Source organism: Dipodomys spectabilis, unplaced genomic scaffold (assembly GCF_019054845.1).
Source record: "Dipodomys spectabilis isolate Male_0828 unplaced genomic scaffold, ASM1905484v1 ptg000140l, whole genome shotgun sequence".
Taxonomy (NCBI): Eukaryota; Metazoa; Chordata; class Mammalia; order Rodentia; family Heteromyidae; genus Dipodomys; species Dipodomys spectabilis.
The window spans coordinates 3,873,780-3,889,612 of NW_024870817.1; the positions used below are offsets into that span (position 1 = coordinate 3,873,780).

Sequence of the window (15,833 nt, forward strand, 5' to 3'; positions counted from 1 at the left end):
TTGAAATGCTAAGTGCAGATACACATTTGGAGTCTTGAGCATTCCAGAGGCTGAAGGATGTCATCAAAATGACAGAGGATGCTTAGCATTCATCCCTTCACAGATCTCCAGGATCAGGCCTTCAACCAACAAGCCCTTGAGTGAATGAACTACATCCAGCACACCTGGACCCCCAAGGCTCACGTTGGTCTCACAATGTAAAATGTGATTATTCCATCGCCTCGTTCAAAACTCTTAACTCATTTCAGTATCACACCAAAGTCCAAGTCCACAGTCTCTTCCCATACTCATTCACAAGTGCTTATCAAAACATTATATGGCTCCAATTTACAATATTCAGATAGGAATAGGACTAATATTCCTATTTCAAAAGAGAACTTAGGAAGCACAGGCTAGTAATGGGTCCTGACCAGCAAGGCAGACAAACTTTACAGCTTCAAGCCTAGAATAGTGTAACTACTGTGTTGAAGAGTTGACTCCCACCTCAGTGCCACAGATAGTCCTGCCCCTATGCATTGGCTGATCACAGGTTACACGGCGATTCTTTGGCAATGCCCACAGCTTTCCTTGATGATGGTGTGTGTTGCTGAGTGTGCTACCTTTCCAGTGTCCCTACCACTCTCCTTGTCATTGCTCCATAGGGGTCTTCAAAGCAGATTCCAGCTAGCCACTAGTGTTTTTCTTTGAAAAGCCATATCTCATCACTCTTACATTTTGTTTACCTGCAAACCTAGAAGACACAGACAACAAGGTTTTTTTTAATTTTTTTGTTCTTAATATACATATTTTATTAAAGATACTGTACAGAGGGATTACAGTTACATGAGCCAAGGTAATGAGTCCATTTCCTGTCCAGCATTGTTACACCCTCCTTTATTTGTCCCCTACCATCCCTTTCCTCCCCACCTCCCCAACTCTTTCCTCCCTTCTCCCTCCCCAGCCAGCAAAGTTGTAAAGTTTGTTTTCAACATACTGTTTTGTATATCTCAGTGTTACACTGGGACAACAAGGTTTAAAAGGAACCGTTTGCTGTGTTTTTTGGCTCTTCTTAATACTCTCATATATTTTGCCTGCTTCTAGTTTTTTTTTCATGGAAGATCTACTGACTTCTTAATTCACAACTGCTCAACTTTTCCTCAAAAACTAGATTTCTTAGAGAATTCACTGCAATAATTTACTACTTTGCAATATCATTATTGTAACTGTATCAGATATAATTATGTCACAAAATATATAAAATATTTTAGTCATGAAGGGCAGAGAATCCTTAATGTTCCCTATTTAATCTCTATGTCAGATAATTGCTCTACCGTATTGTTCCCTTTAATTATCAGGGGTGTTCACATCTTCAGTTTAAATACTTTTATATAATGTTTGAATTAATGCTCTGAAATTTGAAATATAAAATGAAAGTAAATAACTACAAAGCAATTCGATTTTCTCTATTTATCTTTTTAGTATATATTTTATTGTAAAGATACTGTAGAGAGGGGTTACAGTTACATGAGCAAGGTAATGAGTCCATTTCCTATGGAGCATTGTTATCTTCTCCTTTGTTTTTCCCCTACCATCCCTTCCCTCCCAACTCCCCAACTCCTCTCCCTACCCCAGGGGTGTAAAGGTCATTTTCAACATAGTGTCTTGTACATCCCATTGTTACAATGGGTCCTTATATCAGCAGTTTGTTATTTCCCTTCCCATAACCAAATTAGAAACATAGATAGATAGATAGATAGATAGATAGATAGATAGATAGATAGATAGATAGATAGATAGATAGATGATGCAGGACACCGAAATCAAATACAGTGACAACAGGGGTTATAGCATGGGGGAAGAACATGCAACAAAAAAAAAATCACACAGTATATTATAAGTACATTAACAAGAACATCAAGAAAGATAAAATCTCTTGTGTCGGGCTGGGAAGTTGACTCAGTGGTAGAGCGCTTGCCTTGCATGCCTGAGGTGCTGGGTTCTATTCCTCAGCACCACATAAGCAAAAAGAAAAAAGCCAGAAGTGGTGCTGTGGCTTAAGTGGTAGAGCGCTAGCCTTGAGCTGAAGAGCTGAGGGACAGCGCTCAGGCCCAGAGTTCAGGCCCCACGACCAGACCCAAAAAAAAAAAAATCTCTTGTGTCCCTATCTTGGGATTCATTTTGCTTAGCATCAGCTTATATTGTCATATGACATAGCTTTTGACCTCTTCCGCTTGTCCTGGACATATACTAGTTATTGCAGATAAGGGAAACCATGGGACCTAAGTTTTTTTTTGGGGTCTGGCTTACTTCACTTAACATAATTTTTTATATTTGTCTTTGAGAAATAAGAAACATTTAAAAATTGAAGCTGCATGAAGGTTTTTAATTTAACATGTCAGCTTATTTTTTTAAATACATCTTGATTTCCTTTAGGTAGTTGTACAAAGGAGTTGTCATTCAACAGAGCAGTTTATGAATACAGTGCTTCTTGATCTATGTTGCCCCTTTTAACATTCTCAATTGACCCTCCCACTCCACTCCTTCCCTTCCCTCTTCTTAATTTTTATGTTATGTATTGATGTTTTTTGCCACTTAACGAGGCAATTTATGAATACAGCGCAGCTAGATCTGTGTCATATCTTCAACATCTTCACTCCTCCCTTATACCCACTCTGTTTCCTTATTTTTCGAGTTCTGCTTTAAACAGGCCACAGATCCCATTTTGAAGGGATAGTTTACTTTGTGTGCTTGTGTGTGTGTATGTGTGTGTTAGAGCGTGCACACCAGCCTTGAAATCAAGGTCTGGGTACTGTGTCTGTGTTTGTTTGTTTGTTTTGTTTTTCTTTAGGAGTAAAATTCTACCACTTCTTGGTATTTAATTGGAGATAAGTGTTGTAGATTCTTCTACCCTGGTGGCTTTCAATTGTGATCGTCAGACTTCAACCTCCTTAATAACTAGGATTATAAGCGTGAGCAACTGGAGCCCAGCAAGGACAACTTACTTTTATGTTTTAGAATTCACACGCTGTAAATGCTTATAAACATTTTTATTTTCCTTTAAGTAATTTTAAATACGTTTGTAACATCAATTATATTTTATAACTAAGGAATTTATACCCGCAGAGATGAATAATGTTTCTTTTGCTTAGTAAATGATGTTCTTTTTATGAATACTTTCATTGAAACTAAATTTACAGCAAGATCACTGCATGTTTTCAAATTCAGGTTTTTCCTGCAAATTATATACCATCTTACTCGCTGGTATTGGACTTCACCTAATGAAACGTTTTAAAAAGGAAAGCATAGATGACCTGCCTGTAACCATGAAATCAAAAAAGAAAGAAAAGAATTAATATATAACTGGATTCATTAAGTAAGAACTTCCCATTTTCTTCTTTTATTATCTTTATGTAGTTGTACAAAGGGGTTGCCACTTAACAAAGCAGTTTGTGAATACAATACATCTTTTTTTATTTAAAAAAAATTTTATAGTGAAAATACTGTACAGAGGGGTTGCAATGACATGGGCAAGATAATGAGTACATTTCTTATCAAGCATTGTAGCCTCCTCCTTTGTTTCCGATTCCCATCCTATCCTCCTCCCCCCCTCCCACCAAAGTTGTAAAGTTACATCTCTATGTCTTCTTTCACCCTTCCCTCTCCAACCCTCCCCTTGCCTCCCTCTTCTTGATTTTGTAGTATGTACATTGTATTCTTGACTGCATTATCACCCTCTCCTCTTCTTTATTCGTCTACCTGGCTCTCCTTGACCACACTCCACCTCTTCCAAGTACCTACTTCCTGCTATTTGTTTATTTTGCTGAACTTTGCCTTTCTAAGGAATTATACTGTTTGAGTTCTCCCTTGAGTCACATTTTCACTCTATCAAATAGAATATTATATTTACAGCTTTTAAAATAGCGTTAGTAATAGTTACATGTTTAACAAATGAATATGCTTAGTGGAATGCCACATGATCTATTATGTTTTGACAATGTAGTAATATGTCCTAGTGTTTAAAATTAATTAAAGATATTATGGGATACACAATCTAGTATTCCTAATAGAAAGATAATTCTTTGTAAAAGAAGGTCCAAGTGGAATGTCTACATAGGGTAATTCTAAGTACAGAGGTGTCCTACTCATTATTGAGTGTGTGCTATGTAGAGGTAATTGGGTTTCTTAGTGTATTTGTTGTTACCTTTTATTTGGGCTCTTTATATTTGTTCCTCAATAATTTTTCAAAGTAAAATTAGATTTTCTTGTCCAGTTCATATAATGAAAATTTAAATAAGTCCCATCCATTTTTTTCAGGGATGCTATTATAAAGGGGTGTGGCTCAAATAGTTAGAAGGGTTAACTTTTAAAAAACGTCTATTTAGAACCTTTGAAAACTTAACATTTTATTTATTAATGATTTGATATGGCGAAGTTTCTCCAGAAAATTTCTCTGGCCAGTTGACAATTTTGCTGCACATGGATTCCTGCTTCTTTTATTTTTAGCAGATGTAAAATTCAATATTATCTTATTCCTCTATATTTTTATCCTCATCTGAATTTTACTGATGAAGAAAACATAATCACCTGAACTGATATTCATTTTTGTACTTCGCACTTTATTTTACTATGAGTCATAATTCTTTCATGTGAAAACTAAACCACTCTATTGGAGTGTAGAATGTGTTAGCAATATCGAATTTTTCTTCAGGTAAATTTTTTCTTTTACACACAAAATTATACACTTATGCAACTTATGTCTTCCAAGATTGGATAAAAATATGATTGCTGTGTAACCAAAAAGGATTTTGTTCTGGGAACTAAACCCAAGGCATCGAGCCTGTTAAGTAGGTCGTGGTAGCTTCTACCTTGAACCACATCCCTAGCCACCTATCACTTTAGCTATTTATCAGGTGGAGTCTAGCATTTTTCCAAGGCTGGGCCTTGAACTATGGTTTTCTCATTTATTGCTCCCTCATAGATGGAGTGAACACATGCCACTGCACTTGCTTTATTGACTGAGACTGCATGTTTTTAACTTTTTGCATAGCTCTGAACTAAAACCCTCCTCTTTTCTGACTCCCAAGTAACTGAGATTACAGGTGTGAGCCTTGATACCTGGCTGTATTTTGCTTTTGGATAGGGTCTTGGTAACTTTGCCTGGGCTGTTGTAGAACTTGTGATCTTCGTGCCTCTATCTCCTGAGTAGATGATAGAAGCATACATCACCATGCCCACACAGCACATATACATACATGCACACATACAACAATTATATGATGCTTCCTCATTTTCTGGGAGAAAGTGTCCTTTTATATTTTCACAAGTCCTTTCTTACTTTCCTTAATAAATGTCTTTGTATGGTAGAGTGAATCAATTAGGGTGACAGTTGGAGAAGAAAATGGAACTAGGGGATATTCCTCCCTTGCTATATATTTTTCTACTTCACTATACACTTGTGAAAATCTGTATACTGGTTTTTATGAGAAACTCCTTGACTGATTGACTGTTCTTGGTTTGAACTTGTAGGACTGCAGAAAATGTGAAGGTCACGGCAACAAATCGCAAGTCTCTTCATGAAATATTCTGTAAGATCTGCTGCTGTGTTCTTCTTTTGGAAAAGAGCAATCACACATGATTCTTCAGCAAAGTGTCTGTGGTGATGTGTCTTTTAGAATAAAGTGTCTTCTTGTGTGACATTACTGAAAATGTGTTTATGGGTTAGCATTTTTAAGTGTCAGTGAATAATATTGACTTTACTGAAAATTAAAGTTTGGCAATTTTCAAGTACAAGTTGAAAGTCCTTAGTATTATACACTCAAAAGAATTGTAACTTTCAGGACCTCTTTAAACATACTTGTAAGTGTGGGATTGTGTTATATGTATGTGTGTGTGTTATATGTATAGCTACACATATGTGTATCTCTCTCTTATTTCTCTTTTTCTTTTTTTCTGCCAGTCCTGGGGCTTGAACTCAGGGTCTGGGCGCTGTCTCTGAGCTGCTTTTGCTCAAAGCTAATTCTCTACCACTTGAGCCACACGCACCACTTCCAGTTTTTTCTGTTTTTGTGGTACTGAGGAATCAAACCCGGGGCTTCATGCAAGCTAGGCAAGCATTCTACCACTAAGTCACATTCTCAACCCTCTGTTTTTCTTTTTATCTCTTAAGAAAACAAGCAAATGTATATAACACAGAATAATAATGAAGTGGACAAGTGGCTCACACTGTAATCCCAGCAGGAGGCTGAGGTCTGAGGATCATGGTTTGAAGACAACTTAAGCAGGAAAGTTCATAAAACTCTTATCTCCAGTTAATCACAGAAATAGCTAGAAATGCTACTGTAGCTTAAGTGGTAGATCACTGGCCTTGAGCAAAAGGAGCACAGGGGACAGCATCTAGGCCAAATTCAAGGCCCAGGACCAGCAATAAGTAACTAACTAACTAATATAATATAATGAGCTGGGGCACAGTGTGATGACTTTAGGTGTAACTTCCTGCTACATCAGAACACATTTCTAAATCACAAACTAATCACAGATCACAAACCAATCACTAATCACAAACTAATCACTAATCACAAACTAAAAGAAGCAGTTTAATAAAACTCAACAATTCCCTTGTTAAAACCAATTTTACTGTTTTCTAAATACTTAGAGGAGAGAAGAGACTTTAGAAAATAAAGGAAGTTCCTGGGGGGCTGGGAAGGTGGTTAATGGTAGAGCACTTGCCTTGCATGCCTGAGGCCCTGGGTTCGATTCCTCAGCACCACATAAGCAAAAAGAAAAAAGCCCGAAGTGGCGCTGTGGCTCAAGTGGTAGAGTGCTAGCCTTCCTTGAGCTGAAGAGCTGAGGGACAGCGCCCAGGCCTAGAGTTCAGACCCCACGACCGGACCCCCCCACCAAAAAAAAAGTTCTTAAAAATCAGCAGATATGGTGTCATGTTCTATAATCCTTGCAGTTGGGAGGCTGGGCGAGAGGACTGGACCAAAAAGAGAATTCTAGGCCAGCCTTAGCTATATAGGAGAATTTATCTCAAATAGAAAAAATAAATACTGAAAGCTCACCTAAGTGCATTCTTTTGGATTAAGTCTTAGAATGATTTTAAAAATCACTGTGAAAATGGAATCAGGTAACTTAAGAGGACAGGTGGAGTTAAAATGGATGGGGAGAATGATGTAAACTAGAGATCAGATGAAATGGATCAAGATTCATTGTACTCCTAAACTGACATGTTGAACTGAAACTTTTGAACAACTACTAAAAAAAATTGAAATAAGTTATATAAAAATACAAAATGAGGGCTGGGAAGGTGGCTCAGTGGTAGAGCGCTTGCCTTGCATGCCTGAGGCCCTGGGTTCGATTCTTCAGCACCACATAAGCAAAAAGAAAAAAGCCGGAAATGACGCTGTGGCTCAAGTGGTAGAGCGCTAGCCTTGAGCTGAAGAGCTGAGGGACAGCGCCCAGGCCCAGCATTCAGGCCCCACGACTGGACCCCAAAAAAAAATACAAAAGGAATTAGTGTACTTTTGACAATGTGTATCAAGTGAAACTGGAAATTCAGTTTAAAAACATTTTTCAGTTTTGAGAGAAACTGATATCCTTGGGAAACTTTAAACTCTCAAAGATGATTTTGTTGTAACTTTACCACCGATTATTTACATATTAATCTATGAGATACACAGTGATGCAGTGATACTCTGATTTCAAAATACAATCTGAAATAATTAAAATATGTTTTGAAGCCCAATAATATAATGCCTTTTGCTTGGCTCATCTTGTTCAAAGTGGTTTTGGTGATTTTGTGTGTTTGTTTATGTATGTGTTTGAAAGAGAGAGAGAGCCAGAGACAGAGACTGAGACAGAGACTGAGAGAGGTTGACAGAGAGATTGACAGAGGATTCTGTATACATCTAAGATTGTTTTCCAGTTCTGTGAAGAATGTCTTTTGTGTCTCTGTGTGACTCTGCCAGTATAAACTCAGGACCTGGTGCTCTTACTCAGCCTTTTTGCTCATGGCTGGTGCTCTACTATTTGAGCCACACCTCTGCTTCCAGCTTTTTGTTGTCTGTCATGGGGCTTGAACTCTGGCCCTGGGTACTCTCCTTCAGCTCTTCAGCTCAAGGCTAGCGCTCTACCACTTGAGATACAGTGCCACTTCCGGTTTTCTGGTGGTTTATTGGAAATAAGAGTCTCATAGACTTCCCTGCCCAGGCTGACTTTGAAGCATGATCCTCAGATCTCAGCCTCCTGAGTATAGCTAGGATTACAGACATGAGTCACTGGCACCTGGCTTACTTCCAGCTTTTTGATGACTAGTTGGAGATAACATTCTATTGGATTTGTATGCCTAGACTGGCTCTGAATCTCAAACTTCAGGCTTCAGCTTCCTGGAATCTGATTCAAAAGAATGTAATTTTGGTTCCATATCTTAGCTATGATGAATAATGCTGAAATAAACATAGCTGTGCTGGTAGCTTTGGTATGGCCTTGTTTGTGATCATTTGGACAAATGCCCATAAGTGGGATTGCTGGGTCATAGGAGAGCTCTTTCTAGTCTTTTGAGGAATCTCCATACTGTTTTCCAAGTGGTTGATGAAGTTTATACTTCCATCAACATTGCATTAGGTTCCCTTTTAGCCATTTCCCCTCCAGCATCTGTTGTTATTAGATTTCTTGATTATAACCATTCTTCCAGATGTCTCTCAGTAGATGAATGGATCAAGAAAATATGGTACATACACACACACACATACACAAGCACACACGCACACATTCTATGCTTCCATCAGAGAGAATGACATCACCCCATTTGTAAGGAAATGGAAAGACTTGAGCAAAGTCATATCATATGAAGTAAGCCAGACCCAAAGAAATATAGGTCCCGTGGTTTTCCTTATTTGCAATAATTAGTATACGTCTAAGATAATCCTAGCAAATGAGCAGAATAGCTCAATAGCTATGTACATATGACCGTATAAGATCTAAGCAAAATGAACTACAAAACATGGAGACGAGATTTTCTTTGTTGTTTTTAATATACTATATGATTTTTTGTCTCTTTTGTATGTTCTTCCCCCTATAGTATATTCCCTGTTGTCACTCTATTTGATTTTGATGCTCTGGCATTGTATATACATTTATCTGAAGTAGGGAAGGAAAGGGGAAAAACAGAATAGTGAGACAAAGAACCAATGCAACAGTGAAATACACAAGACAGTATGTTGGAAATGATCTGTACAACTTGGGGGTAGGGAAGTTAGGGGGAGGGAAAGTAGGAGAAAAATGAGGAAAGGGGTAACAAGTTTGACAAGAAATGTACTTATGTACAATAAAAAATGCAAAGAAAAAAATATTTTTGTGTGTATGTGCCTGTCCTGGGTCTTGAACTCAGCGCCTAGATGCTGTCCTTCAGATTTTTTGTCCAAAGCTAGCACTCTACTTCTTGAGCCACATCTCCACTTCTGACTTTTTGTTTTGGTAATTAATTGGAAACAAGAGTCCCATGGAGTTTCTTGCCCAAGCTGGCTTCAATGATCTTTATATCTAAGCATTCTGAGTAGCTAGGATTACAAGTATGAGCCACTAGCTCCCTGAAGAATGACATCTTTGTTGTTGTTGTTGTTGTTTAATAATGTTTATTGAGATTAAGTGATTATATATATTTCTCAAATTTCACAGTATTATGGGATAGGGATACTTAAAGTCACAAACACATTTTAACCATCACCAGGAAAATTTTCATTATCATGGTCTGTAAAGTTTGTGAATTCTATAAGCTTTGACAATACAACTATTTCTTCCAAATTAGGTGATATATACACTTCTTTCTTTTTGCTTAGTATAAGGTCTTCCTTCTTTCCCTCTCATTCTCTCCCTCCAATCACTGCCTTTGAGTTACTTGCTTCATTTTCATCAATGTTCAATGCAGCTGATGGTCCCCTCTGTTGTACTTTTTCCCTTGTTTCCGTCTGATTCTGTGTCTTTCTCTTAGCTGCCCTCAGATGTGCACATGTATATACCATATATGAGGGCAAAAACATAGAGTCATTTAGAAATGATATGACAAATTAGGTAGAGGTCCTTTGTTTCTTGAGTTCTGTTTGCTTTGTTGTATCTTCTTGCATTTTGAATTTAACATCCGCATATCAGGGAGACCATGTGCTGTTTGTTTCTCTGATCCTGGCTTACCTGGCTCAAAATGATTTGTTCTAGTTCCACCCATTTCCCTACAAATGCCATTATTTTGTCCTTTCTAATGGCTACATAATACTCCATTGTATATAGGTACCACAATTTTTGGGTCCATTTATCTATAGTGGGGCATCTGGGCTGTTTCCATATCTTGGCTATTGTGAACAGTGCTGCAACCTATCCTAGTTCCTGTTGCTCAGTTCCATGTGTCCCTGTATCCTAGTTCCTGTTGCTCAGGGTAGATGCCTATGAGTCCTATGGCTGGGTCATAGGGGAGGTCTATATTTAGCTTTCTGAGGTATCTCCAGACTGCTATCCAGAGTGATTGTATTAGTGTACATTCCCACGAGCAGTTCAATAGGGTTCCTCTTTCTCTGCATCCCCACCAGCATTTGTCATTGGCTGAATTTAGGATATGGGCCATTCTGAGGTGGTATCTCAGGGTGGTTTTTATTTGCATTTCCTTTATGGCCAGAGATGATGAACATTTCTTCATGTGTTTCTTTGCCAGTTTTTTTTCTTTTCTTTTCTTTTCTTTTTTTTTTTTTTTGGAGGGGTCCGGTCGTGGGGCCTGAACTCTGGGCCTGAGCGCTGTCCCTCACCTCTTCAGCTGAAGGCTAGTGCTCTACCACTTGAGCCACAGCGCCACTTCTGGCTTTTTTCTTATATGGTACTGAGGAATCGAACCCAGGGCCTAGAGCATGCAAGGCAAGTACTCTACCACTGAGCCACCTTCCCAGCCCTCTTTGCCAGTTTTTGTTTTTGTTTGTCAGTCATGGGCGTTGAACTCTGGGCCCATGGCTGTCCTTGAGCTCTTCTGTTTTTCTGTGTGGTTTATTGGAGATAAAAGTCTCATGGACTTTTCTGCTAGGTCTGGCTTTAAACTGTGATCCTCAGATCTCAGCTTCCTGAGTAGCTAGAATTACAGTAGTGAGCCACTGGTGCCGGTTTTCTTTGCCATTTTTTGTCTCTTCTTCTGAGAAGTCTTTCTTTAGAACCCTTGCCGATTAATGATTGGTTTGTTAGATTTGGGAGGGGTTAGTTTCTTGAGTTCCATGTATATAATGGATGTTAGGACTTTGTCTGATATATTGCTGGTAAATATCCTTTCCCTATCAGTTGGCTGTCTTTCTAGTTTAGTAGCTTGTTTTTAGCCATGCAAAAACTTTATTTTAAGGTAGTCCCATTTGTTGAGTAGCTCTCCAATTTGTTGTGACCCTGGATTGTTTCTGCCTGTGCAGGATGTCTCTACTTGTGCCTATAAGTTCAAGTGTATCTCCTACTCTGTCCTGCAGTAGTTTCAAAGTTTCAGGTTTGATATTGAGGTCTTTAGTCCATTTTGAGTTGATGTTAGTGCATGGTGACAGGCTGGGGTCCACTTTTAGTTTTCTGCATGTGGCTGACCAGTTTTCCCAGCACCAATAGTTGAAGAGACTATGTTTCTTTCACTGTATGTCTTTGGCTCCTTTATCAAATATCAATTGACTGTAAGTATGTGGTTTTATTTCTGGATCTTCTATTCTATTCTATTGTTCTTCAAGTCTGTTTTTGTGCCAATATTAAGCTGCTTTTGTTATTATGGCTCTATAGTAGAATTTGAATTCTTGTATTGTGATACCTCTTGTGTTGTTACTTTTGCCTAGAACTGCTTTGGGAAATGTAAATCAAAACAACATTGAGATACCACCTCACTCCAGTTAGAATGGCAAAAATCAAGAACTCTAACAACAACAGATGCTGGAGGGGATGTGGACAGAAGGGAACCTTACTTCATTGTTGGTGGGAATGTAAACTTGTTCAACCACTTTGGAAAGCAGTATGGAGGTTCCTCAAAAGACTTCACATAGAGCTCCCCTATGACCCAGCAATCCCGCTTTTGGGCATTTACCCAAATGTTTACAAACAAGACCACACTAAAGCTACCAGCACAACTATGTTTATTGCAGCATTATTTACCATAGCTAAGATATGGAACCAACCCAGATGCCCTTCAGTAGATGAATGGATCAAGAAAATGTGGTATATATACACAATGGAATTCTATGCCTCCATCAGAAAGAATGACACTGCCCCATTTGTTAGGAAATGGAAAGACTTGGAAAAAATTATATTAAGTGAAGTAAGCCAGGCCCAAAGAAACACAGGTCCCATGGTTTCCCTTATTTGCAATATCTAGTATATGTATGAGTCAAGCGGAAAAGGTCAGATAATGTGATGTTAGGAAAATGAACCCTTAGATATGTATTTTAATGTTTTTTTTTCTTTCATGCATGTGTTTCTAACGCATTTATAAGATTATTTCTTTGTTGCTTTGTATGTCCCTCCCCCACAGTATAACCCCCGCTTTCACTATATTTGATGTCAGTATAACTTGTGGAGGAGATGGGGGAAAACAAGTCGTTTAAGGATTCAGGTGGACCTGTTGCAACAATGAGAAGTACAAGTTGGCATGTCAAAAACGAGCTTTACAACTTTGGTGCGGAGTGGGTGGGGGCCCGGGGGGGGGGGGGGGAAGGTTTGGGTGGGGGGAGGCTGGGAAGGGATGTGAAGGGTAAACAAAGGAGGAGGCTGCAATGCTTGGTAAGAAATATATGCATTATCCTGCCCATGTAATTGTAACCCCTCTGTACACTATGTTCACAAATAAAATAAAATTTAAAAAAAAATAAAAGGAGGAAAAAAAAACTTGGAGGGGGGAGGAAGAAGTAGGGGAGGTAGAGAAGGAAGGGTTAGTAGGGGGAAAAAAAGGATGGGGTAACAATGCTCCATAGGAAACGTACTCATTAGTTTACTCATGTAACTGTAACAGTATCTTTCCAATAAAGAATTTGAGAAAATCTGAAAATTAGTAATTGAGTAATCCAGGAGTAAATTATGCATATGATTACTTATTTAAAAAAAAAAAAAGAATTGCTTTGGTTATTCTACGTCTTTGTTATATCATGTGAACTTTTTGATTGTTTTCTCTATTTCAATAAATAATGTCACTGGGATTTGAATGAGAATTATGTTCATTTTGTATATCATTTTTGGCAGTATGACCATTTTTACAATATTGATTCTGCCTATCCAAGAACATTGAAGGTCTTTCCATTTCCTGGTGTCCTCACTGATTTCTTTCTTTAGGCTTTTATAGTTTCCACTAAATAGGTTTTACATCTTTGGGTAGGTTAATTCCTAGATTTTTTTTTTTGAGGTTATTGTGAATGGGGTTGTGTCTCTGATTTCCCTTTCTGCTTGTACATTGTTGCTGTACAGAAGGGCAACTGATTTTTGTGGGTTAATTTTATATCTTGCTAACTTTGCCAAAGTAGTTTATAAGTTCTAGGAGTTTGGGAGTGGAGTTTTTGGGGTCGTTAAGGTATAATATCATGTCATCTGCAAATAGGGATAGTTTAATTTTTTCCTTCCCTATGTGGATCCCTGTAATGTCCTTTTCATGCTTTATTGCTCTGGGTAAGGATTCCAGAACTATACAGAACAGGAGTGGAGAGAGTGGGCATCCTTGCCTTGTTCCTGATTTTAGGAGAATTGGTTGTAGTTTTTCCCCATTTAGTATAATAATGGCTATTGGCTGTCATATATGGCTTTTATTGTTTTAGGGAATGTTCCTTCATTTATGGCTTTTATCGTTTTAGGGAATTTTCCTTATGTGAATGGTTGTTGTATTTTCTCAAAAACCTTTTCTGTATCAATGGAGATAATCATGTGGTTCTTGACCTTGGATCTGTTGATTTGATGAATTACATGAATTGATTTACATCTGTTAAGACATTCCTGCATCTCTGGGATGAAGCCTACTTGATCATAACGTATGATTTTTTTGTTATGTTTCTGGATTCTTTTGGCTAAAATTCTATTGAAGAGCTTTGCATTTGTATTTATCAGAGAGACTGGTCTGTAGTTCTCTTTTTTGTTGGATCTTTGCCTTGTTTGGGGATAAGTGTGATATTGGCTTCATTGAATGAGTTTGGGATATCTCCCTTTGCTTCTATTTCCCAGAAGAGCTTGAGAAGTATGGGTATTAGTTCCTCTCTAAAGGTCTTATAAAATTCCATAGTAAATCCATCTGGGCTTGGGCTTTTCCTTATTGGAAGACTTCTGATCACGTCCTCTATCTTATTATAAATTATTGGCTAATTTAATTGATTTATTTCTTCTTAATTCAGTTTAGGCAGCTTGTATTTCTCTAAAAATTCATTTCTGCTAGGGTTTCCTTCCTTACTGAGTATAAACTCTGGAAATAGTTCTTTCTGATCATTTGGATGTCTTGGATGTTTGTTGTAATTTTTCTTGTGGCATCCCTGATCTTACTTATTTGGGGTCTCCTCTCTTCTTTTTTAAGTTAATCTTGCCAGAGGTCTGTCAATTTTATTGTCATTTTTTTGAAAAACAGCTTTTTGTTTTAATAATTTTATTTATAGTTTTCTTAGTCTCTATCGCATTAATTTCAACTCTTATTTTGGTTATCTTGCTCTGTCTAGTAACTTTGGGTTTAATTTTTCTTGCTTTTCTAGCAGTTTTAGTGGCATCATGAGATTATTTATTTGGTCTGTCTCTATTTTCTTGATAGGTGCACTGAGAGCAATAAATTTGCCCCTCAGGACTGCTTTTCTCATGTCCCATAGATTTCTTATTTTATTTATTTATTTTCATTGAATTGTAGAAACTTCTTAATTTCTTCTTTAATTTAAAGAATGACATATTTTTGATAGTAATTTCATCTTAAAGACAAATGGTTCAGCTTTGCATCATTCAATGTGTTATTAACTGTGGGTTAGGATACATGGCCTTTTTAATGTTGAGAAATGTTAGTCCAATATCTAATTCATTTCATTTCATCATAAAGAAACTGAATTTAAATGCCTTTTTGCATGTTTTGAGAGGTTCATATAGGTTTTGTTTTTGTTTTGAGCCTGGCCTCTGTCCTTTAGCTCTTCCATGCAAAGTGAGAACTCTTCCAGTTTGAGCCACAGCACCACTTCTGGTTTTCTGGTGGTTAATTGGACTTTTCCTGCATGGGCTGGCTTTGAACCCTGATCCTCAGATCTCAACCTCCCGAGTTGCTAGGATTACAGGCATGAGCTCAGCCAATAGCATAGTCTTTGCCCTTCATTTTGTTAATGGACTGGATCATATTGTCTTTCTATAAAAAGAATTTTAAATTTGGTTCTTTCATTTTTCTAGTTTTTTAAGATGTATTAGTAAGTTCTTTAATTGTCATTTATTTGAGTATGTTCCAACATGGTTTTTTCTGTTCTTATTACTGGTTTCTATTTTTATTGATGGTGTCTATGAAAGATAATTCATTTAATTTATGGAACTGGGGACATTCTTCAAGTGATAGAGTAAAAGTCTTGATAGGAAAAAGCTAAGAAGGAATGAGAGGCCTACAAACCACAAAATAGTCACAACAACAACAACAACAACAAACAAAATGAAGTTATTTGGGAGGCATAGCTCAATTGGTAGAGCTCCAGTCATGAGCAGAAAAAGCCAGGCAAGAGTGTGAGACACTGAGTTCAAACTCCTGAGTTCAGGTCCCAGTACTGACATGCACACGTGCGCACGCATGCACACACACACACACACACACAATGTTAAAATGTATGGCTTATATTGTCTTGATGAATATTGTATATGATATTGAAAAAAGGAACTATGAA

At 37.7% G+C, this 15,833-nt stretch overlaps 1 protein-coding gene across 1 annotated transcript in view; it reads left to right on the plus strand.

Moving 5' to 3' along the window:
* Nucleotides 1-3,332, plus strand: part of Slco6a1 (solute carrier organic anion transporter family member 6A1) — a 52,089-nt gene extending 48,757 nt beyond the window's left edge. Inside the window, exon 13 of the mRNA XM_042691008.1 lies at nt 3,205-3,332. Coding sequence (XP_042546942.1) covers nt 3,205-3,332 — 128 coding nt within the window. The remainder of the gene's footprint in view (nt 1-3,204) is intronic.
* The last annotated feature ends 12,501 nt before the right edge of the window (nt 3,333-15,833 follow it).